Source organism: Taudactylus pleione, unplaced genomic scaffold (genome assembly GCF_031769625.1).
Source record: "Taudactylus pleione unplaced genomic scaffold, aTauple2 ptg000391l, whole genome shotgun sequence".
NCBI classification, from domain to species: Eukaryota; Metazoa; Chordata; class Amphibia; order Anura; family Myobatrachidae; genus Taudactylus; species Taudactylus pleione.
The window spans coordinates 16,561,583-16,587,861 of NW_028284792.1; the positions used below are offsets into that span (position 1 = coordinate 16,561,583).

General features: G+C 42.6%; 1 protein-coding gene across 1 annotated transcript in view; it reads right to left on the bottom strand.

The window, feature by feature from the left end:
- Positions 1 to 26,279, bottom strand: part of NXN (nucleoredoxin) — a 118,392-nt gene that overhangs the window by 51,048 nt on the left and 41,065 nt on the right. Inside the window, exons 2-3 of the mRNA XM_088445984.1 lie at positions 1,952 to 2,069; positions 50 to 183 (exon numbers count right to left, since the gene is read on the bottom strand). Coding sequence (XP_088302110.1) covers positions 50 to 183; positions 1,952 to 2,069 — 252 coding nt within the window. The remainder of the gene's footprint in view (positions 1 to 49; positions 184 to 1,951; positions 2,070 to 26,279) is intronic.

Genomic DNA, 26,279 nt, shown 5'->3' on the forward strand with positions numbered 1-26,279 from the left:
TATGGAAATACCAGTTATATGTAAGCACTGCACAAACATCTTCACTTACCCAATGTGCAGAGAAATAGACACCAACATAAGAGCCTTCCAAAGTACTGCTTTCCTGGGACTGGCCATTGCACCTGAGCAAAGGACCAGCAATAACTTCACAGAAAGGTTTTGGACCCCAAGGAAACTCCAAGCCTAAAGGAATCAAAGCATACATTATGAAGACTATCAAATCTGTCCATCAAGAAGTTCACATTTTCGGGTGTAAAAAAAATAAAATAACACTCTTTATGGTGTAGTCAAAACTTTGCACAATGTCCTTAGAATTCCATTAATTAAGGCATGTAATACCTTTCCTGTAACAAAGTGTACTCAGGACTCACACTGTATTTTACCATTAGCGCAACAGAGTGCTTCAGAAAACACTGAAATTGATGCGGGGCAAAGTTAAGCAAACACTAAGGGGAATATTTACTAAAGAGAGAATTTTGGAGAAAAGTGGAGATGTTGCCCATAGCAACCAATCAGATTCTACTTAACATTTAGCCAGCACCTTCTAGAAGATAATAGCTAGTATCTAATTGGTTGCTAGGGACAATAGACCTCATTCAGAGGCGGTCGGAGGATGCAAGCGGTCGCTCAGAAACTGGGCGGCCTCTTGCATCCCGACCGGCCGCCTCTGTTTCGGTCGTTAGGCTGTGGGTTTACACCCACAGCTCTAACGACCGCTATGGTTATGGTTGCGATGGTCATAGACCATCGTGACCATCGGGGCTTACGACGAGACCCTAGGGTAGGGTCTCACTTGTCGTAAGCCCCGGAGAGCTTCTGGCTCTGTCAAAGCCAGAAGCTCTCCACTGACATCACTAGTGATGTCAGTGGGCCCTCCCCCAAACGGCAGGCGTTCCTATGGGAACGCCTCCGTTTGGGCTGCCACCCCCCCGGCCCGCCTTCCAAACGGGACGAGCTGTCAATCAACATCGACAGCTCGCCCCCTTTGGAAAGAGACCCGCTACGACCGGCGCTGTCGGTCGTAGCGGGTCTCACGCATGCGCACGCAGGAGCCGGCTCCTTCGTGCGCATGCACACAGGACAAACATCGAGGCGGCCGTGCGGTCGTAGACTGTATGGCAGCCTCTGAATGAAGCCCAATATCTCCACTTCTAAAAACTCTCACTTTAGTAAATTTATCCCTTATAGTAGCAGAATGTGTGATGGTTCACTTGCTTAATGTTTTGGACCATACATTAATCGACAGAAAAATGATGCAGGAACCATTTTCTCTGAGATATTATGTATGCACAGTAGACTTGCAGTGTCAGAGACTCCAGCAGTGCGTGTGTATATATATATATATATTTTTTGTCAGGAACATTTAGGTACTATAAGGAAAAATGCTGTATAATGTTACTGATCTAAAAATTCACCTCAGATTAAACAGTAACTTCTAATATCCATCTAATGGTGGGTACACACTGGGCGATATTACTGAGCGACTGCACGATTACAACATGGTAATCGTGCAGTTGCTCAGTAATCGTGCACAAATCGTGCACTTTTATATCGGAAACGACCAGCGATGCGCACTCCCGCTGGTCGTTTCCGATATTGTCCATCGCCTGAACATGCAGCACAATCTGACGATAACGACAGATTGGCATGTTCAGGAATGATGGACAGTGCCTGCACTGAATGACTGATCGTTCAGTGCAGACACTACAGGGGATCAGGAACGATGGTACGATTACAATGTCATAATCGTACTGTCTTTCCTGATCGCCTAGTGTGTACGCACCTTAAGATTCAGTAGGGAAACAGACCTTCAAAAAACGTCTAATTTCCCAGGAGAGAGCAGTGTAGCCTTCTTGACATAATTGTTTGTACACATTATACCATGATCAGTAAACAGATATTATGTGAATATTATTAATAGGAAATTATAGAGTTTATGTATTGTGCTGACCTTCTGGATCATCTCTTATTAGCAAAAGGCCATTTCTACACACAATCTTTCCCGTGGATGCCTCAATAAAGATCAGTGAGGGAATGTTGGAAATTCTGTACTTGTTCCACAGTTTCAACTGGAAAAAAAAAACAAAGAAAACAACAACTTGTAATCCTGTATTCATGTATACTACATTCCATTACAATAAAAAATATATAATATTAATTTTAAGAAGACATTATGTTGAGGCAACAAAGCCAATACATGTAAAACCTCAGTGTCAGTCAAGGCCATGGAGCGGATTCTGAGCTGGGAGCAAAGCAAAAAAAAAAAAAGTAACTGCACCTAGAACAAACCATGTTGCAATGCAAGGGGTGCACTTACATTATTATTATTATATATTTTTATTGTTTTGCATGTAGGGTAAAATACTGATTGCTTTTGCATGTAGCCCAGAAATATTTTATTTTTACTCTGATATTTAGATTTCAGTCTGGACACGCTTCTCTCAAATATAAACCTCTCCAGTGCAGCATGGTTTTGCCAAGGTACACCAGTTACAGTGCATCCGGAAAGTATTCACAGCGCTTCACTTTTTCCACATTTTGTTATGTTACAGCCTTATTCCAAGATGGAATAAATTAATTTTTGTCCTCAAAATTCTACACACAATACCCATAATGACAATGTGTAAAAAGTATTTTTGAGATTTTTGCAAATTTAATAAAAAAAATAAGAAATCACATGTATATAAGTATTCACAGCCCTTGCCATGAAGCTCAAAATCGAGCTCACGCACATCCTATTTCCACTGAGCATCCTTGAGATGTTCCTACAGCTTAATTGGAGTCTACCTGCAGTAAATTCAGTTGTTTGGAAATGATTTTGAAAGGCATACACCTGTCTATATAAAGTCCCACACTTGACAGTGCATGTCAGAGCACAAACCAAGCATGAAGTCCAAGGAATTGTCTGTAGACCTCCGAGATAGGATTGTCTCGAGGCACAAATCTGGGGAAGGGTACAGAAAAATATCTGCTACTTTGAAGGTCCCAATGAGCACCGTGGCCTCCATCATCCGTAAATGGAAGAAGTTCGGAACCACCAGGACTCTTCCTAGAGTTGGCCGGCCGTCTAAACTGAGCGATCGTGGGGAGGTGACCAAGAACCCGATGGTCACTCGGTCAGAGCTACAGTATTCCTCTGTGGAGAGAGAACCTTCCAGAAGGGCAACCATCTCTGCAGCAATCCACCAATCATGCCTGTATGGTAAAGTGGCCAGACGGAAGCCACTCCTTAGTAAAAAAGCACATGGCAGCCCGTCTGGAGTTTGCCAAAATGCACCTGAAGGACTGTCAGACCATGAGAAACAAAAGATAGAACTCTTTGGCGTCAATGCCAGGCGTTATGTTTAGAGGAAACCAGGCACCTCTCATCACCAGGCCAATACCATACCTACAGTGAAGCATGGTTGGTGGCAGCATCATGCTGTGGGGATGTTTTTCAGCGGCAGGAACTGGGAGACTAGTCAGGATAGAGGGAAAGATGAAAACCTGCTCCAGAGCGCTCTTGACCTCAAACTAGGGCGACGGTTCATCTTTAAGCAGGACAACGACCCTAAGCACACAACCAAGATATCAAAGGAGTGGCTTCAGGGCAACTCTGTGGATGTCCTTGACTCCGACACCATCCAATCTGATGGATCTTGAGAGGTGCTGCAAAGAGGAATGGGAGATGACTTTCTTGATTTGTCCATCTTCCCTGAAAGGTGTGATAACCTGTCACTGCCCCCCATCCACGAAGGCTGGCGTCCGCAGTGAGAAGCACCCAATTTGGAATCCAGAATGGACGCCCTTTGTTTATTTGATCCTTTCTCAGCCACCACCGGAGGGAGTGACGAATCTCTGGAGTAAGAAGGATCCTCTGAGACTTTGTAAGATGATGTGGTTTGTTCCACCTGGATGGAATCAATCTTTGTAGAGGCCTGGAATGGAACTGAGCATACCTCACCATGTCAAAGGTGGATACCATTGATCCCAGGACATGCATTGCGAACAGAATGGATATCCTTCTCTTGTGTAGCAGTTTGCGTATTCGCAATGATAGATCCGCAATCTTGTCCTCTGGCAGAAACACTCTTTGTGCCCGAGAATCCAGAGACGCTCCCAGATGTACCATCTGCTGTGTTGGAGAAAGTCACGACTTCTTCCAATTGATTATCCAGCCGTAGTAGGCAGGCTATGGTCATTTGAAGATGGTTTTGTAACATAACCAGTCTGTGCCAATATCAGAAGTTTGTCCATATATGACAGAATTATGACTCCTACGCCTGAGATAGGCCGTCATGACTACCATTATTTTAGTAAATACCTGGGAAGCCGAGGATAGACCAAAGGGTAAAGCCTGAAATTGGTAATGTTGCTGAAGGACAGCAAACCGTAAGAATTGTTGATGGGATGGTATAATTGGAACATGCATATATGCATCCTGAATGTACAGAGAAACCATGTAATCCTCCAGCTCCATTGCCAAAATAATTAACCGGAGAGTTTCCATACAACACTTGGGTACATGGATAAACCTGTTGAGGGTTTTTAGATTTAGTATAGGAAGATAAACCCCATTCAGTTTCTGAACCAGAAACAGATTGGAATAATAACCCCTTCCCTGTTGACACACAGGAACTGGGATTATTACCCCCACCTGCAGCAGGGAGTGAATGGCTTCCTGAAGGGCCAAGGCCTTCACCGCATCTGATGGAAGATATGTGCAAAAAAACTTCTGGTGGGGATGTCTCCTGAAAGTGAGGGCATACCCATGAGAGACCACTTCTCGGACCCAGGCATCTGTAGTTGTCTGATGCCAATAGTCTGCAAACTGAAGAAGTCGGTCTCCCACCCTGGCATCCCCCAGGAGGAGGCCAGCTCCATCAGGCCGAGGGCTTGTTGTCTAGCTTAGAAGCTGGGCCAGACCTCTTAGTTTGTTGCTTAGACTTGCGGAAACTAGTTGGCCTAGAGGAAGGCTGTTCCTTTGCTCATCCCTGGGGACGGAAGGACTGAAAAGAAACCTGCCTAGATCTTGTCTTTGACGTAGATGGCAGACCTGCAGATTTTGAAGCCACCAGAGTAGTGATTATATTATCCAACTCTGCTCTAAAAAATACCTTTCCATAAAAACGTAAGATTTCCAGCGCCCTCTTTGATCCTGTATCAGCTTTCCAAGATTTTAACCAAAGGCCCTGCGTGCCACTATTGATGCTGCTGATGCCCTAGAAGCTAAAATTCCAGCATCCACTGCAGCCCCTCCCAGATAGGAAGCTGCTTCCCGTATGTGGGAGATGTTCGTCATCTGGTAGCATTTGGTAGTGAATCCTTCAATGCCCATATCCATTCTTCAACAGCTTTGGCTACCCAGACCACAGCCATAGCTGGACGCGTAACCGCTCGAGATGACGAAAATATTGCTTTAAGACAGGCTTCATTCTTTTTATCTGTGGAATACTTCAGCGAAGACGCTGATGGAATAGGCAATGTAGCATTTCTAATTAAATGTGTTACATGAGCATCCACAGTAGGAGGTACCTCCCATTTAGTACATACAGAAGGTGGAAACGGATACAATGATGTTATTCTTTTATTCACGTAAAACAGTTTATCAGGGAAACCCCATGCCTCCTCGATAAGCTCTGTAAGCTGATCAGATACTCTGTTTTGACCACCTTCCGGTGGTGATTACACATTGGAGCCTTCTTACTATGAGCTGGTTCATCAACCTGAATATCTAGGACTGATTTAACTGCCCTTACCAAAGAAGGAACATCCACTGTGGATGGATGATCCTCCTCCCCAGAGCTAGATCCTGGAGAGGAACCCTGTGTATCATCTGATTTTCCTGATGATGTGTCTGAATCCATATGTTGGGCAGACTTGACAAAAAGAGCCCTTGTGTTTAGGCGCTTTGGTCACTACCGGTCTGTTATCAACATCAGATGGTGCCATACTCTGACTAGAATGGCCATAAACATCCTTCCATGAAGAATGCATAGGAGGTGCAAACATAGTTTACTGTGGACACCCCATCCAAGGAGGCATTATAGGAGCAGCCATACGATCCACAACCTTCATCATAACCTGGGACAAAGAGGAAACCCAAGATGGTTCTTGTCCAGGGACAGGTAAACTGCATTGGTGAGGTGACTCTATAACACAGACAACACACAAACCATCCTTTACGTCCTGAGAGGACACACAAGTCATACATGACTTACATGGAACCAGCACAGGCTGCTCCTATACAGGGAGACTGACCCAGACCCTCCTGAGAACACAGCTACAGGGTGCACTAAGCGTGGACCGTGAGCATCTCATATACACGTGGAGGGTAGGCGGAGCAACCCAGATGCGCAAAACCCTTCGTAGGGACTGCGTCTGGGGAGGAGCTGCTGGGGGAGCGGTTACCTCCCCTAGGCTGCGTTAACCAGCCGGGTATGCTGGCCTAGTGGCTACAGAAGAGTCTGCTGCCGATCCCAGGCATCAGACGATAAGGCCCCGATTGGTGTAGTGAGGACGCGGACAATCCCAGGCCCTGACAGCAGCGACTTCTGATGCGTTGCTGACACCAAAAGCAAGGACTGCTGCATGCAATTCCTCGTAAGCGAGGAATCACCTTACTTGACATCTCCGTACATCCGGTTGCAGTCCAGGTCGCAGCATTGCTACTAGCTAAGCTCAGCCGCGACCCGCCGAAATCACCAGCACAATTACTGATGTTGCGGCCCAGCGGAGGTAGATGGAGTCGCATTATCTGCGTCTGAATACAGAGGCAGTACTGCTGACTCAAACATAAGAAAAGAAAACATAAAAATAAAAGCTTAGGACTGCCAGAGTAGTCCCCTGTTACAAAGGTGCGTCTTAATCCTGCCGCACCAAACGAACAACTGAAGTCCTATGGCTAGAGGCGGGGTATATATGGGGAAGGACCCGGGGCATTCTGGGAGCAGAAGCTTTAACTGTTTGGTGCCTGGTCTTCCAACCATAATATTCCCCATGATATCCCTGTGGATCCCGAAAAGAAAAATCCACATTCCAGATTTTCCAGTTTCTATAAAAGGAAAAAAAATATAGATACAAAGACAAGTGTGTGGTCATCTAGGACATCAGTCATTATATTAATTTATTGGAAGAGTTACTTGTGCTTGACTCTGTATTTGTGGCTCATTGATGTCTAAGTTTAACTCGCACCATGAATTGCATTTGCAAAACCAATTCCAAACTCAGTGATTTTTTTTAGAGAAAATTTGTGTTTTTACGTGTGCAGCCCTGAGCAGGTGAAAAAGTAGGAAAAATCTTTATTTTCAGGTAAAATAAAGGCGTGCTGAGGATCCCACCAGACCCTCAGCACTCCTCCCCCTCCTTTCCCTGACCATCCCACCCCATCTATCTTACCAAATCGGACAACCTTCTCCACTGTATCTGGAGAGAAAGTCATGGCCCTCATTCGGTCCTCCCCTCCTTCCACCTCCCCCCTTGACCCTATCCCTTCCCGCCTCCTCCGCTACCTCTCTCCTTCTGCCGGTTCTCATCTTGCCCACAACCTCAATCTCTCCCTATCATCTGGCACTGTTCCTTCTGTATTCAAACATGCCTTTGTCTCCCTTAAAAAAACCTACCCTTGATATTAACATATTCTCCAACTACTGACCCATCTCTCTTCTCCCTTTTGCTTCCAAACTCCTTGAGAGTATTGTTTACATCTGCCTTTCTTTCCTCCCACTCCCTCCTTGACTCATTTTAATCTGGCTTCCATTCTCGCCATTCCACTGAAACTGTCCTCACAAAAGTCTGCAATGACCGCCTTTCTGCCAAATCCAAGGGCCACTACTCTCTGCTGTGTTTGACACTGTACACCACCCTCTCCTCCTGCAAATCCTTCACTCCCTTGGTCTACGTGGCACTGCTCTCTCCTGGCTGTTCTCCTACCTATCTGATCATTTCTTTTCCATCTCCTCTCATGACTTCCTCTCTCCCCCCCCACTTCCACTAACAGTAGGCGTTCCCAAAGGTTCTGTACTTTGACCTCTCCTCTCCTATTCTCCCCATATATACATCCTCTTTAGGTGAACTCATTAACTCTTTTGATCTCCAGTATCATCTCTATGCTGATGATACTCAGATTTACCTTTCCACCCTGACCTCTTCCCCTCTCTCCTCACCCGTATCTCCAACTGTCTCTGTTATTTCTTCCTTGATGTACCAGCGCTTTCTTAAACTTAACATGTCTAAGACTGAGCTTATCATCTTCCCACCCTCTCGCATAACCTCACTTCTCACAATTTCATTATCGATTAATGGCACAACTATCTCCTCTAGCCCCAAAGTGCACTGTCTTGGAGTTATCCTGGACTCCTCGCTCCCCTTCAAACCACACATTCAGCACCTCTCACAGTCCTGCCGTTTCCATCTCAAAAATATTTCTAGGATTAAACCCATTCTCACCATCATCTCCAAATTGGACTACTCTAAGCTTATCCTATCTGGCCTCCCAGACTCCCACCTCTCTCCACTACGATCTGTCCTAAACGCTGCTGCTCAGCTCATCTTCCTCTCCAAACTACACTGGCTCCCTTTCCCCTTCAGATGCCAATTAAAGGTTTTTGCACTCACCTACAAAGCCCTCACCTAATCCACTCCCATTTTACATCTCTGACCTCATCTCCCTTCACACTCCTGCCCGTCCACTTCACTCAGCAAATGCACGCCGCCTCTCCTGCCAACTGCTTACTTCCTCCCACCTCCAAGATTTTGCCCGTGCTGCTCCCTACCTCTGGAATTGTCTCCCTTTCCCTATCAGACTCCCAACCTCTCTACAAACGGGCTCTCAAGTCACACTACGGGGGCAAACGCTGGAATTTTAAAGAAGGGTTTCCAAACAGTTGATTTACAAAAAAAAAAAAAAAAAAGCAACTACATATACACATATTATATTATAATATAATATATATATATATATATATATATATATATAAATAAAACAATGGCCTTGGATATTAGCTCTTCTGGTGTTTATAATGTATATATAGAACATTGGAGTATCACATCAAACATAAATAAAGAAAGGCATCTAGTGCTGAACTCAAAAAAGTGCTAGGTGTAAAGAATACCATATTTAAAGACAATTATTAGTTAATATTTTAAAAAAACACATCCGATAGTTAAAGTGCAATATTTTTAATTTCAGAAATAAATCTTAATTAATAGTAAGTATACTATATATAAAGTGCTAAGTGTCTGTGTTTATATAAAAGACAACTCTTAAAACATACACATTTATTATAATCACTTTATACACATAATAGTATAATTTGCTCAATAATATTTTGGCTGGGGGGTGGGGAATATAGTCAAAATAAAAATGTACATATATAGTGACAGATTGGGAGGGGGGTACTAAACATTTGGCCCACTGACACTGGGGATCTTTTGCCACTGGGGTGGCTATTTCTGATGGGGGATTGGAAGTGATATTACAATGGGGATCTATGGACACAGTGGGTGTAAAACACTCCCTAGGTATATTTTTTTTAAATAACTAAACAGATTTTTAAAAATACTTTTAAACTATATTAAATAAAAAAATACAATTTGACTAGTTTAGGTGAAAAAAAATGGTCATCTAAGTGGTTAAGAACCTCCAGTACTTTCCTTATGGTCACTAACAGCCTTCCATTATGGTCCTGCTATCACAGTTGCCACTTTTTGAGGGTACAGGATGGTTTCTCCACTTTTACATGCACTTCTCCCAGGTCAATTTTGTAAAAAAGTTGTACATTTGTAAATAACTCTCGTATTTCTCAGGTGCGCACATTCATTCAAAGTATGCGAGCTTCATGAAAAAAACTTGCTTTCGCAAACTAGGTCCTAATAAAATTGATTCCTATATGTGTTGCAGATTATTCCATCAGAGATTAAAAGAAAAAAAACAAAAACATGTGACTGGTTTGTTTAATTGGCATGGACCTGATTGAAAGTATGCATGCGATTGGCACTCTGTCACTGTGAAGGTTGCTTACATACATACATACAACGCTACGAGTGCTCCATCCCTCTTATTTTCAGAGATTGTATTTTGATTTGAGGTTTGTACAGATCGAAGGAGGTGGAGCAGCTAACAACTGAGTGGAAGAATAATTGTTGCTTAGTTATTGAGCGTTGATATCGAAAAGATTGTTTTTCAGGTGTGTGTATACATATTTATTTTTTACTTGGTGAAATCTACATTTGATCTGCCCCCTTCATCTCTTCACCGTGTCTATGTCCTGATCTTTCCATTGACTATTGCCTGTAAAATTCATACATGCATCTTTCCACTATTGCCTTTAAAATTCATACATGCATCTAGCATGACCAGTAATGAACAGGTCAATAAGGAAATAATAAAAATGGAACTTAATAACTTACGCAGTGGACCTGTTTAGCAAATCAATGCAGCAGTGACTGTGAAAGGATTCAGTGAAGCAGACAAAAGCAAACCAATGGCAGCATATATACGTATTTGGTAGACAATGAAAAGAAAGCCACAAGAGATTGGCTTTAATCATGCTATGGCAGACTGTTCAGATTTGTGAGGCAATATTTAGCATTCGCCAGCTAAAAGTAGCCACTCGTGTTTTTAAATGTTTAAAATGTAATTTAAAAATGGGAAACACCTAATCCATTTAAGATTTTTAAAGCAAAACATTTTTCAATGGGTGTCCATAAATTATTTCTTAGGAGCGAATTCAATTGTTTTTGGGTGCCTGTACCTCCCATATAAAGTCACGGGAACAATTTAAATGTTTTTGCCACAGGTTCCCATTACTTATGCGGATTTCTGCTTGCAGCCTCCTGAGGCCTTAGCCACATCACGCCCAGCTTTTGGATGCCTTAACGGTCTCTTTAAGCAGGATTAGACATTTTACTGCATTTTGGCCATGACGTCCCAAAAACAATTCAATAGCTCCCGTGACATTAGATGGTAGCTGTGGCTGCAATAAAATAATTGAATTCCCACCCAAAAAAGAATCTAAATGTACAGTAAGTATGCATCACTCAATTTTCTTAGTGAGTTATGATTAGTATATAGAATGTTCAAAAGATGTTTGCAGACAAAATACTTAATTTTTTACTAAAAACAAAACGGAAGATTATTTTAATAATTACAAACTTTATTATTTAAATTCTTCATTCAAAACAAAAGTAAAAAATACATAAAAAAGTAAACATTTTAGAGGAAAATAAATTAATAAATAATTATCCTGATGACTGTTTTAGATTCCAGTACTTGAAGCAGTCACGTAAAGATATTTTAAAGGAATGTAATAAACCAAAACATATGTAATACATGTACAATTGCTCTTTGAATCTGCATGAACTGGATGTCATGGTTTTGTAATGATATAGGTATACAACGACGATCCTATCATTTAAGATAATATTGTTGTTCAATGATACAGATAAGATTCCATGGAAATTGGTATTGTTAGCGCAAATAAAAATGTTTCTTAACATTTTAAATAGAGAAGCACAGCTAATGGGCACAGCTCATGTGCCAGTTCCTCTGGTAATGAGATATTAAAAAGGTGGCATGCCCCGTCTGATAATCTGACAAAAAAATGTGGCAACCCTAGGCATGCCGAAGGTTCACCGTCAGAGATCAAGACACACGGAGCACATGCCATGCACAGAAATCTTCTAATTAGCACTGTAGATCGCAGTCCCCATTATTATTAATGGGAACTATGATCTGACCCGTATGTACTAAACTTCAAAAAGCAAAGCTTTTCAGAGTTTAGCCCCAGTAGTTTACACCATAAACTATTGTAAGCCTGTGGAGGCTCCAGGGGCAGGAGAGATATCTTTCGATCCCCCTTACGCAGCCTCCAGTTGGCGGCGGAAGCTTACACTGTGTGCATGCGCAGTGTCAGCTTTCACAGGAGAAGCATTTCACTTCTGTGAAAGACTTCAACATAATGCCGGGGATATTACAACTGCTGTCCCTGCGAGTTCCCCTTTGTATATAGCAGGTATATTTTCATTAAAAAGAAAAATATCTCCTGTGATATGGGTCCTTATAAAGGCCCCCATACATCAAGCAATTGATTGCAGCAATTGTGCAATTTGCACTCGATTGTGTATAAAAATCTTTCCCTTTATCAATCGATAGCAGAATTGCCACAATCGATTGTATATAAAAATCTTTACCTTTATCAATCGATTGCAAATTGCACAATTGCTGCAATCAATTGCTGATGTATGGGGGCCTTAGTTTATTGAAGCAATCGTGCAATTTGCAATCGATTGTGTATAAAAATATTTCCCTTTTTCAATCGATTGAAAAAGGGAAAGATTTTTATACACAATCGATTGCAAATTGCATGATTTCTGCAATCAATCTCTGATGTATGGGGGCCTTTAGTCGCGGCAGTGTTGTGATTCTTAATACATATGCCCTTTAGTCTCTGCTCATTCATACAAAACTGCTTTTATATAGGAGCCTGATAAGATAGCATTAGATCTACAGGCCAGTAACAGTCCTTATATAGACTTTGTGTTATAGTTTAAAACCTAAAAACCTAGCATGATGTTTCTCTGGTCTGGAAGAGGGAATGGAAATAAGAAACACATGTATAACAGTGCATGGTAAAGTCAATGCCAAGAACATTTGCGCTATGATTTATTTATATTTAGTAAGTATTTGGAATCACTTGAGGAGCTTCACTACATTGAAGGTTATTTGGTAACATTATTTAAAGGTCTAAATATGACCTAAAACTATAGCAAGCAACCATCTGTTTGCTAAACTAGCATGATCAAAAAGAATTAAGAGCACATCTTAAAGTGCCCATACATCTGCGACGGATCGTCGCGATGCAGGGATGCGATCGGAAATTTCCGATCGGCCATCGGAAATTTCTAACGATGTCCAGCGATCTGTCGCCAGATCGCTGACATATTAAAAGTCCCCGATTTGACGATTGCGATCATTTTTTGATCGCAATCGTCAAAATCCAACATGTTGGAATTCTGCTCTCCTGCGATGCTGGGTTGCAGCATCGCGGCAATCCATCGCATATGTATGGGCCCATTAGTCCTGAAGAGTCACTGTGAAACAAGGTATAGTGCACACAAGTATTTGACCCCTTCAAAAGGTCAATAAACAAGTTGCAACTCTTAATAAATAGTGGTCATGAAATCCTGGGAATGACACACACAGGCTAATGCAGAGTTACACAAAGGTTCCCATACATCAGCAATCGATTGTGGCAATTCTGCAATTTGTAGATGTTTGTATAAAAATATCTGCAATGTATGGGGTTCACAGATCACAGATTGCAACCAAAAAGTGATTAAAATTGTTAAATCAAATTGTCCAACATGTTGGCTTTCACAGATGGATTGGGGCTGTAGATTGCTAGTGTATGGACATGATCAGCAGATTTGCAGAACATTGCTAGCAAAATGACGGGCCTTTCAAGATTGGCAGATCTGTGTTTGCTAAAAATTATCTGCAAATCACTGAAAAATATCTGTAATGTATGGGCGCAGATTGCTACATTGGGAAATCCTAAAGCAGGGCATCCACTATACAATTTTCTGTCAGATATCTGTCCAATCTGGTTGGTTGGACTGAAAACCTGATAATGTACGGGAGCAAATGACAGTCGATCATATGGTTTTAAACACTGAAAAAAGGACAAAAAAAATTGTTCAAATTGGTTACATTTGTGTTTTTTAACCAATTTGTCTGAACAACCATTTTTGGCTATTTTCCAGTGTTTGTGAGCAAATGGACGATTGTCATTTGCTCCCATACATTACCAGGTTTTCATTCCAACCAGCCAGATTGGACAGATATCTGACAGAAAAGTGTATAGTGGATGCCAACAAATCTTCAAATTGTTCAATTGTGGTTTTCAGATTGCTGGTATGAGGGCCTTTAGTCCATTATGGCTCTTGTGGTTTTTATTGCTGTAGCGGAACACACACATCTATGGGTGATTCAGAGTTGTATGCTTCACTTGCAGTTGAATGGACGAAACTGAATGGCAGCATGGTAGCATTCCCACTAGGCAGATTCAGCGGAGCTCCGCGCCCTGACTAATTTGAAAAGTCTAAAAGGCGCTCTGCCTTTAAGGGAGGCGCCCTGGCACCCTACTTATCACAGTTTGACACCGGCGGGCTTGCAGACCCCCACCTGCAGCTAGGTTGATGAGCCCCTTACTGTCCCCGCCACCCACACAGGCTACAGTATCCAGTGGGGGCGCGAGCAGTGTGCAGTGGGTGAATAGATGCTATGTGCATGCTCTGTGAGTGCTGGGCACACCCCCTAGAATGATGGAAAGGGGACTTGCCACAAGACCAATCCCATCCCAAAGCGGCATCACCCACTTTTAGGGCACATGTGCAGGTGTACACTCCTTCTTGATCTGCGCTCTGCCTGATCAAGAAGCTAGAAGGAACACTACATGGTATTTGCACATAGGCTGAGTTTAGTAAGGGAGTGTCAAGGGCATGTAGTCGGAACTCCGGGTTATGCAAATTTCTGCATATGCATACATCTGTGCAATATAAAAAATATACAATATAATGTGTGGGTTTAAAATGGCACTACTATTAAGTTCACAACTGCATGACTTTGCACTTAATATTATTGCCAATTGAAATGTTTATGTAAAAACTGTTGCTTCGCAAACATTTCCCCCTCAAACTTCCGCCTTATTTCTCTCCGCTACAAAACCTCCAAACTACTTGAGCGACTAGTGTACAGCGAGTTTACAAAGTAGCCATATCACTTCTCCATACTATTTGTCCTGGAACTCTGCTGCTGTTTACTTTGTTGATCACCCTCTTCTCCAGGACACCCTGCACAGGCCTTTAAGACAAAGGGCAGAATTTCCGAAGCTTCCCGGTGAGATGCAGGTGAATATTTGAAATGGCAGTCAGTCAGTGTAAAGCACGCCGGGCTTTACACTGACTCCGGGTGCCGGTTGAAATATGTACATGCAACCCGCCGGGAAGCAGCGGCTTACAGAAGCCGCTGCTTCGTAAATTCTCGCCAAAGAGGTAAATTTACTAAGCAAAGTGTTTGTAGCATTTTCCTGGGGGTTAACACGGTGTTCAAATTACACACAGATGACTTCATTTTCAACCTGTAATTACTGTATATGGACTGCACACAAGTATTTTTCTAGCACGCCTACAGCACAGACTCTGCAAGAAAATACGGGATGTGTAAGCAGGAGGAATTAGGAAATATGTGGCCCTTTATTGGGCAATAAGGAAATGTCCTACATTTCAGTAAAATTACATTAAAATTTCCCTCCACTGTGCTTCTGCTTTCGGCCTAAAAGAAAGCACATGAAATCCTGGATTTTCAACCCATTGACTAAATCACTGTAACAAACTGCTGTGCAGCAGCTGTTTCAAATCTGCCTCATCAGCCAAAGCTAACACAGATGAAGAATCCATCAGATATTAGACAACCATCACGATGGGCTTTGTGCTGCCCACAGAGATATGAAACTGCAATTTGCCTGGCACATTAACCTCCAAAGTGCTCAACATGTCAAAACGCATTGAACTTTACTAATCGCAAAAGGCATCAGATTAACACAGAGAGGTCTGTCACATGCCTACAGAGTGTTCTGTCCAATAATATTCTTAGTGCAGAATGATGAGGTGTTTTTGCTTAGGATCTGAGCATCATCTTGTATTCAATCTTCAATGTCTACAATGTCCTCGGTTTTTAAGTAGGCCATTACATAAGGACAAAACTGAATGTGACAGATGCTGTGTGGGATGGGAATTTAAGGTAATTTGCAAGAGACAAGGAGCACAGAATAGGGATATGAGTAGGGAAGCCAAACCTGGGATCGGCAGGATCCTGGGATTTAGCATAAAAAAACACCAGGATTTGAACCCCAGTATTGGTGCCTCCAATTAAACTTTAGCCCGGGTAGCACTGCCCCCAGGCCTCCTACGGCTGCATGTGACATCATAGGGGTCACACTGCGCAGCCGCACGTCAGCCCGCCTCTTATGCAGCCGCGCCTGCCTCACTGTGGAGTCTGCTGTTGGAGGCCAGCTATTGCTAAGCGTAGGTTAACTGCTGAGACTCTCACTCACTGGCTCCTGTGAGAGGACCACCGTGGGAGTTGGGACGAGAATCAGTGTCTACTGCTGTCTGTCAGTGCCCTGGGCTGGCTTTGCACTCTGCAAAACGTGCTGTAACCTGCTGTTCTACGATCTGGACTGGAGGAGGGCGAGTCACGTGAACGTGTGATAGAAAGTGTCACACAGCCGGAGATTTTCAACTCAATTTTGGGAATCCCAGGATTGAAAAAATGAGGCGGGATTGGCTTCCCTAAATATGAGGCTCCTATCACAGTATTGCAGGTGTGACAAATGCATATCTATACATCTAACTAGTTTTAGGGGCCTAATTATTAATAAATCAGGGCAGTGCCGCGATTATTATCAGTCCATATCGGGACTGCCATTTTCATTTGAAACAATACTATCCCGGCTATATACTAAAATTACCTCACAGGGACAGCGGTTGTGAGAACCCAAAACATACAACTAAAAGCACAAAAAAATGGCTGAAAAGGAACAAATGCACTGTCTCTGGGGTTGCTCACAGCAACCAATCAGATCTTGTCTGTCATTTCTCTATTACATCCTAGAATATGATAGACAGAAACTGATTGGTTGCTATGGACATCATCACCACTTGTCTGATTTAGAAGCTTTAGTAAATCTACCCCTGATCACAATTCAATTGAGAATATTTGGAGAGAGCTGAAATCTGCCATTGGGAAAATGAATCCTGCAAATTGACTCTGCTAGCTCTGCGCGTCTCTTTCACCCAAAAATGCATCTTAGTGACAATGCAACGCAACTGATAGACACCAGTAGAATGCACAGATTCATTTGATATGTGACACTTGTATATCTATAAATGAAGCACGACAGAACTTGGAGTGGAAAAAACCAGCAGCCGCTACATAGTAGCACTTCGTATACAGATTCAGACTCAGTAGCACACAGATATACAAGTGTTGCATATCAAATCAATCAGTGCAATCTCCTGGTGCGTATTAGCCGCATCGCGACTTTCAAGCATTTTCAGGCAAAAAAACGGCTTACGGGACATAGAGCACCAAGAGGGGTTGTTTGGTATGACTGCGGAAACAATGTATGAGAACACATCTGTAAGGTGCCTTTAATACTGTCCAGGTCATATTTTTTATTTCATCTTTGACATTACTACATGTAAGTTGAAAACTCATTGTTTTGTTAACTTTGGATATGCTATTAATATTATTCTGATTGTATAAAGTTGGTACATTTCCAATTATTTCTGAAGATTTGTACAGGTTGTACTTAAATTCAAGGGTGCCAATAATGTTGACCAGAACTGTATCTGTTCATATGTAATCATTCCAAGGCCGCCAAGGGCCTAGACCATGTATGTAGATTTTCATCACTATGCAAGTTTCAGATTCCATTATTCTGGTTTAATTAGAGCAAGGTTATGTGCACAATGACACATTGCAGGATGTTAGGGCAGTAACTCAGAGATGTGTGCAAAAAAACAAGAAAGAATTTACTAACTATAATACCTTGTGAATTACAATGGGACCTTGCGGCTAATCGAATCTACTCCTATGAATAGACCAGTTAGAGCAGTGCTTTTTAAACTGTATGTCGCACGTTGTTCCCTGGTGTGTCACGCACAATGACAGTGGGGTGACAAAAACAATAGGCCCAGTCCCACAGGTCATGCTCCGGTTAATCAGCAGAGTAAAGGGAGGAGAGTGTGCTGATCACCCCTGGCTTCCTGCTGCACGAGAGAGGAATCAGGAGCAGACAGGCAGCTGGAGCAGTGCAGACGTCTCAGCATCATGGCAATTATCATGGAGAGGAGCTGGGAGCAGGCAGCCGTAGACAGACCCCTTTTACACCGCGACGTGGACCAAGGTTATTCCCAGGTCAGCGCAGCTCACAGAGCACCCTTGTGCAGTGGAACTCTTCTCCCTGCACTTAGAGATAACATTATCTCGAAGCGCTAAAAAATCCGGATCTCCCCATGCTGTAAACGGGACCCGGGTCGTCAGAACCCGGTTACCCATTTGCACTGCCCATTAGCCCGGGTAGATTTTTTGGGGGTGCTTTTTCCACTGAGCCGTGACCCGGGTAGACCTGACAATAACCCAGGTTATTGCGGCAGTGGAAAAGGGGTAATAAAAGGAAATGGAGAGGAAAGTAGTCCTAAGGTAATTAAACTACAATGGTTAGAGAGAACGAGGAGGGAAGGGGGTGTTTGTTATGTAAAAAACTTCTGGGAGTATGTGATTTGTGTACAATAAATGTTAATTTACATTTATTTTTATAGCTTTAAAATTTTTTGTCACGTATGTGGATATCTATCTTCAGTGTATCATGGCAGAAAAAAAAATTCAGAATCACTGGGTTAGAGTATATACAGTACCAGTTCAAATACATTGCTCCGCCAGGTGTCCCATCTGGGCATACTTACATGGACCCTGCAACAAGTACTCTGCTTTCATATTTCTCTGCAGCTGTCCCAGTGTCATGGGTTCAGTCACAGTTCACTGCAAACTATTGTATAGAAAATTTCTCCTTTGCAAAATACTATACCTGCCCAACTTCAGCAATCTTCTTCATGCACTATATGGACAAAATGGGATGTAGTTTACATCCCGGTAGACGAGATGCTGGTGGTAGATATAGCGACGCCGGCATCTCACCGCCGGGCAAAATACTGACGCCAGTATCACCTTACGCATCAGAATACCGACGTCGGAATCCGGACAGCCGGCATCCCGATCGTAAGACACTGGGTGCAGGTAAGTATTAGCCGCGGGGAGGGGGGTTAGGCATAGGCACCACAAGGATGAACTTGGGCTAGGCACCACCAGGAGGGGGGTGGGGGGGGGTTTAGGCACCACAAAAGGAGGGTGAGGGTTAAGGGGGGGGGAATAGAGGGGAGGTATAGTAAACTTACTAGCCAGTCGAGATTCTGTCCTAGCCAGGCTCTTCAGCCGCCGGTATTTCATACCCATACCGGCTAAATAAAACGTGCTGGGAAGGTGGTCTGCTGCTCCACAAAGCAATGGGTGTGCATCAAATGGAAATAAAAGCAACAACCTTGTTAATGATTGTTATTTGTTTTACACTACACTATCCCTAAATCTCATTATGCTTAATTTAATAACCCACAATAAATACATGAGATATTGCTGATATGAAGCGTTTTAATTGATCTCTGGGGCAGAGGTGCTAAGAGAAACAGACATCTGGACTATTTAGTTCCATTGTAACTAGTAAAGACACAGATCTCAAGAACTTTGTAAGGAAAACAGCACAGACCGCTGAAATTGTCCTTAGCAACTCTCATTGCACTACAAGGCAGGGCTATCTTGTATTTTAAAAAATTGTTGAGACAACCATCCAATTCAGCATGTGTCATCAAAGATAAATGCTGCTGCCTTAGGAAAGCCTGAAAACTCAGGCTCCTGGCTCAGGTCTGTCTCCATTCTGGGCTGGATGGTCATAGTGACATTCCTCGGGAAAAAATACATATTGTTTTCAGTATTGAAGGCCTTTATTTAGTCATCTCCACTTTACATCCATGCGGTTTATTTAAAACTGCAATTACATCCCACAGTAGGAAAGTTCAGTCCTTGCTCTGATACACCAGTATTGCATTTGCTTGAAGGGGTTTAGTATGTTGAAAATGTCATCATTTCATAAAGGACAGAAAGTTAAGCAATACAGCAGAGGTTCCCAAACTCGGTCCTCAAGGCACCCTAACAGTCCAAATTCTAAGGATATTCATGCTTGACCACAGGTGACTTAATTAGTACCTCAGTCAATTTGATTTAACCACCTGTGGTCAACCATGGATCTCTCTAAAACCTGAACTGTTGGGGAGCCTTGAGGACCGCATTTGGGAACCTCTGCAATACAGTAATGCTCTACTTACTTTGATTTAAAAAAAAAACATTATGCGTTTTAATGAACAAATGTCACATAAGGAAACATTGATCAAGAAAAAGAAAAACCCTGATATACAGGTATTAAAAAAACAACAGAAGAAAATCAATTTGTAAAAAAAAAATACACAAATATACTGTATGTGTAAGTAATCCTTGTTATACATCTTTATGTATTACTTAAACATAAAGAAACACACTGGGGTAATTCAGTTTATTTTAATACAGCTGTTACTTTTGGGCGCCCAATAGAGCAATTCAATTGTTGCTCCATTCGGGCACAAATAGCCGCAGCTGCACACAGGTAGATACTGTAGGTTGTCCAATCCACCGACTTAACAGTCATGTGCAAGAGGCTAAAAACAAAGATATGGTGGCACTGCTAGCAGCCATGGGGTAAGATGTAAACCAGTTGCCATTTTACAAACACATTGTAGAGGGTTTTACAGAAGTACAAGAAAGTGATTATGAGAATACCTCAGTTGTTTATGAGGACTGAATAATATCATTGTGTTCACTGTGCAGAGAAAAAAAAAAGAACCTGTTAACAGAAAAGAGACCTTTCTTTTAACTTGAAAATAAACTATACAGATAGGAATACTTGCTATTAGGTAACATAATAAATATTTACAGTCAAACGTTCTTTGTAGTGTAATGGAACTACTTCTACATATATTTTAAATTGAATTTTCATGCCAAAATGTACCAAATCCCAATTTGTTTCCAAAAGGTACCAAATCCAAAATTATTTGTTGAATAACTCCATAATAGAGGGCAAAATATCTTTGTGACATATGTAAATATGATGTTTGGCACGGAAAGAATATATGAGCAAAGAATGACCGAGGTCACTTCAATCGCATAACCTCAGTGTTTATTTCTCCATTGCTGTAAAACTTGTTCAGATGGATTTGGTACCTTTTGGAAACAAGCTCCACAATTGTGTCCTACAGTATGCTTCTGTATTTCATGCTACAAAAAAAAATACATTACTTTGTACATAAGGAAGTCAACCATATATTAAACCATTCCACTTTCAATAGGCAGGCTTAATCCCCTCATTGGGGTGTCCTAGATGCGCTCTAACAGAAGACAAATTCTGGCAAATTTATTGGTTTTACACATAACCCAATTTTGGCGAGCAGTGGTACCCTTAAGCTGGGTGCACACTAAACGACTTGCAAACGATACAATGTTGTTAACAAATTCCCCTGAACTCCTGGACTAACGATATAGTGCATTCACACTGTGCAATTTTAATAATGACCAAACTATATATTTAGCATTCCCGCTAGGATGTTTTAGCGGGGCGCAGCTCCCTGCCCTCACAGCATGCGGGTACAGTTTTCACCCGCGGGTCGCAGTGTCCCGCGGGTGGGGAAATGTGCGGTGACCCGGTCACCGCCAGAGAATAGACGCCGGACGCCTGGCATCTATTCTCCCTATTGGCAGCGCTTGTGGGCGGCCCGGCGTGTCGGTAAGTGCCAGGCATGCCCCCAAGAGTGACGAAAAGGGGTGGTGCAATCTCTAGCTCCGGCGCCCTGCCTGCCGCCGGAGCTAGATTGAACACTATATATTGTGCGTCGTTAATGATTTCCAAATTGTTAGATCATTAACGACATATCGTTTGCTGTCCCAAACACCTGACAACCATCTTAAAGATATCCTAAAAAGCAAAGTGTTAAAATTAAAAAAAAAATTATTATGTGTTGGTCCCCCCCTAAAAGACCAACCAACCCCGGACTTTACAGAGCCAGTCCTGGTTTTGAAAATACGGCCTTAGAGGACAATACTTATGTTCGTGGATCGGGAATTGACTTTTTTTGTTTTAAGACGATGGTGGATGCCTACATGGAGAAGAGGGCGTGTCCAGAGATTGTAGGCGAGTATGAGTGAGTGTGCATGTATGTTTTAATAAAATTATACTGTCACGGTGTGTGTGTCTTGTGTTTCTTTTAATATTTCTTTTGCAGGTGAACTACAGGCAGCAGCGGGCCCTTAATGCCCCGCATGCTGGTATTTTGGTTCTCCAAGTACCAGCGTGCGGAGGAGGCTTACTGGGACCTCTAGTTCTCCTGTAAAAGACAATATTATTCCATTTATATTTTTACACACACTATACACAATCAACCAAGCACCTACCGGCCAGGAGTGCCAGGTATATCCAGGTGTATTGCTTTGGCCAGGGAACCCGGTGAAAGGGTTCCACTGGCTGTGACATTACGCCCCCGCTAGAAAGAGTCCAGTGCTGGTTATGGAAAATACAGGGAACCACTACTCATATTGTCCCCTGTATTTACAAAACCAGGACCGGCTCGCTGAGCCCAGTGTTGGTTGTGCTAAATATAGGGGGATCCCTACGTCTTATGTCCCCCATATTTTCACAACCAGAACTGGTTTTGTAAAGTCCGGGGCTGGTTGGTCTTAATAATTTTTTATTTTACACTTTACAAGCTTTTTACACCGATGCTTGCACATATCTCACTGATCTGTGCATGTATCTGTGTCTGAAGCAGGTATGGGAGGGGAGTGGGAATGCCTGTCTAGTGACGGCAGCATAGTGCAGGTCTGAAAAACATATTGTTTGTCGTTTGGTAGTGCGTACACACTGCACAATCAGAGGGGAATTGATAACAAGATTGACAGATCTTACTGCATGTACAAAAGATCTGAAGATGTGTACACACTGGACGATAGCAATGATTTGTCATTCCAATGAATCGGATTCAGCCAAATCACTCACGATATTGTCTTGTGTGTAGGGGCGTTTACTCTTACCCACACAGTAAATACAAAGGTGCAACACTAAATCAAAGTATCTATTTTATTTGGTTTTCATTTGTCCAAACACATGAAAATGTTAAACCACACAATGGCAAAAGCTACACATGCCTAAATGCATTCTTCTTTCATCAAACCAAACACTGCTATTCGAACAGCCTGCTAATGACACCCAGGATGTGGTCTATTAAATAGCAGATAAAGAGAGAACGTCACACTCTATTAAACTGGGGCACTTGGCTTGAAGGGGAATCTTGGCATGCAGATTAAGCTTCATAATGCAGAAATAAAGCCTCATTGTATCTAAAAAAAAAAAAAGAAATAAAGAACAGAGGAAGATCTAGTAAACTATGCACTATTGCTACATTTCTATTTCCCAGCATCTGTCCACACCCCCTAACATCATTTTAAACCATAAATAAATCCCTTCTCCAAAAAGAGATTTTGTACATCACCTACAAGCACAGTAAACCTAACATTTTCTGCAGGACAATCAATTTGAACTGTTTGAGCAGAACTAACACACATATTTGAAAAAGAAGAAGGCAGAAAAATTAATGTTCAAAGAAACATTATATGATTTCAGTAAATTATTACCACTACCAAAGATTCACAAAAGTCTAAAAAAAACAAAACCAAAAAGTGAAAACAGGAACACTTGTAAGGATTAGGAGTAATGGTTAGATCAGTGGTCGCCAACCTTAATTGAGGTGTGAGCTACTTTAGAAAAATGAAACCTCCTGAAGAGCTACTAAAATTGTAGAAAAAAAAAAATCTGGCTAATAACCGAACAATTGAAGGCCATTTAATGAAAATTAAAAAAAAAAATGTTTCATAGAAAATAACAATGCATTTAATTATTAGAGATATTGTTGTCGTTTGTAAATAAAATTTAAGCCCAGGCTTCTTCTCCCCTTAGACCTCCCTACGCTGACTAGGCACCAAAACAAATTGATGCGCCATATTGTTAAGGCAGCGAAATGTCAGATAGCTTCAGACTGGAAGAAATTCGATTCTCCCTCCATGCAGTCTATCCTATCTCACATTTGGTATATTTATCGTATGGAATATATGACTAGCATTATTAATCATTCTTCTAAATCTTTTGATAAAGTATAGAGCCCGTGGTTAGTCTCTCAATCTGCCCCTTCTCCTTTTGCTTTGTAAAAATAATTTTATTTGTATATGTATGTTTGCAGTGTATATATGCGTATATACGTAGTCATTTGTTTATTATTATTATTTTGATGATCCACCCCAGGGTCTTTCCCCTTTTTAATTTTTTTTATTTCTATCTTTTTTTTACCTCTTTTCTGCTTTTTCTCTTTCGCATATTTTGATGATGAATACACTGTTTTTTTCTCTCTGTTTTAGGTTTGATTATTTGTTAAATATAAAAATGGATCACAATTTACAGTTTTTTATTGTATTATAAGATTCAGACCTTGTCTTTTTGACAAATATTTGTGTAAGTGGGTCTTTGTTAATCAAGTGATCAGTCTAATAAAAAGTGTTTGAAAGAAAAAAAAAATTTAAGCCCAGGCACATTTCACTGTTAATTACTGCTGTGTGATTTTCCGGCAGGGCTTCGCCGTAGCATAGACGCCGTGGGGGGAAGCACGTCAGGTGATTGCTGTAGAGGCTGCAGCAACCACCTGACGTGCTTCCCTATGGCTCCACCCATGGCGTTGACACCACAGGGGAGCACATGTCCGAGGTCACTTCCTCCTAGTTGACTTAGCAGTACTGCAGCTAGGTGAGGCTACCAAAATGAAGACCGCGAGCTACCGGTAGCTCGCGGTCTTCATTTTGGTAGCTCACAGGTTGGAGACCACTGTGTTAGATACATCTCTCATAGTTTTGTGTATTCACAAGTTTCAGCAGTCAATTTTCAAATAATACAAACACAAGAACATTAAGAACATTATAATATATAAAGTTAATAGACATTATTATTATTTATTAATAATAAAAAAGACACTTTGGGCAATATTTATGAAGGGGTGGCTTAGGTTAGTTACACAATACACGATGTGTGTACCTACTGTAGTGACGAGATGACACGATTGAGTAATACATTGCGCCATCCGTACACACTGCAAGCTGCTGTGTACAATAGTGATGTGCCGTTCCATGCTGCATTTAGCAGTATGGTGTCGTTCATTATATCACCCCATCTGACATGCAGCACATCAGATGGGAAGATGCGATGAACGATGCATGTGAATGCACAATTGAGCATATACACCAGTGTTTGCAAAATATGCGCTATAGCGCGTATTTACGCGTTACAGACGATGAAGGACTCAGTTTTTAAAAATGACCGGGTCCTGTAGGGACGCGCTGTGTGCCGGCCACAACAGCCGGGCCCATTACATCCTAAGCAGCTACCCCACCAATCACCATGAGCGGCAGCGTCTTCTCCCCCAATCGGCATCTGAGTCTCCGCCTCCCGGTCACGTGACGCTGCCGGGCTTTCTCTACTCAAGATCTCTGCAGCACCGAGTCCTGTCACCTGTTTCCTGACACCCTGCGCGCCTACGGCGGGCAGCACTGACATGCGACACTGGCTGGCATGTGACACTGTGCGGCTATTGGCTAGGTGACTCTGGATCCCCCCTTCTCCTCCTGGGCCGATCCTGAGATCTCAGCCGTTTCCAAGATTGTCTGTCGAGTTCATGGCCCCAAGAACAGGCTTCTGAACAGTGAGTAGCCGCTGCTGGGTGCTTATGAGCTTGAAGTCTTCCCTGAGCTGCAAGTGTGTGTGGTGGGAACTTTCTGTGTGGTGCCAGGGTGCTCCCCCTGTGAGCCTTCTTTGCGATGCCACTATGTGTTGGGACCCCTACTGTTTGGAAACAGGGTGCTGCCAGTGTACTACCATTGTGTGGTGGGACCCTTCTGTGCAGTGCCAGGTTTGTGCCATTGTGTTTTGGGACCCTTCTGTGTAGTACCAGTGTGTGGTGGGAGAGGACCCTTCTGTGCAGTGCCATAGTGGTGCCAATGTGTTTTGGAACCCTTCGATTTGGTGCCAGTGTGTGGTAGGGCCCTTCTGTCTGGTGCCAGGGTGCTACCAGTGTTTGCTGGGATCCTACTGTATAGTGCTAGTGTTTGCTGAAACAGGTTTGTGCAGTGCCAGGGTGCTTTCAATGTGTGGTGAGACCCTTCTGTCTAATGGCAGTGAAATGCAGTAACCCCCTCCTTGTCCTCCAGTACTGCACCAGCTGCTATTTACCTTTGCCTCAACCCTACCCCCAGCCCTGCCTGCCCCTTGTCTCCTCCTTGCCCCCAAGCACTGTCGCAACTGCTGTTTGCACCTACGCCCTCCCTACCCCTAGCATTACCTGCCCTTACTTCCCTCTACACTCAGCGCTACCCCATCTTCTCCCTGCCTTTACCCCCCCAGCTCTATCCCAACTGCTACTTGCCCTTAACCCCCTTTACCCCAACTGCTACCTGCCCCCAGCTATGTCGCGACTGCTGCCTGCCCTCACCCCCCATAATATGTGAT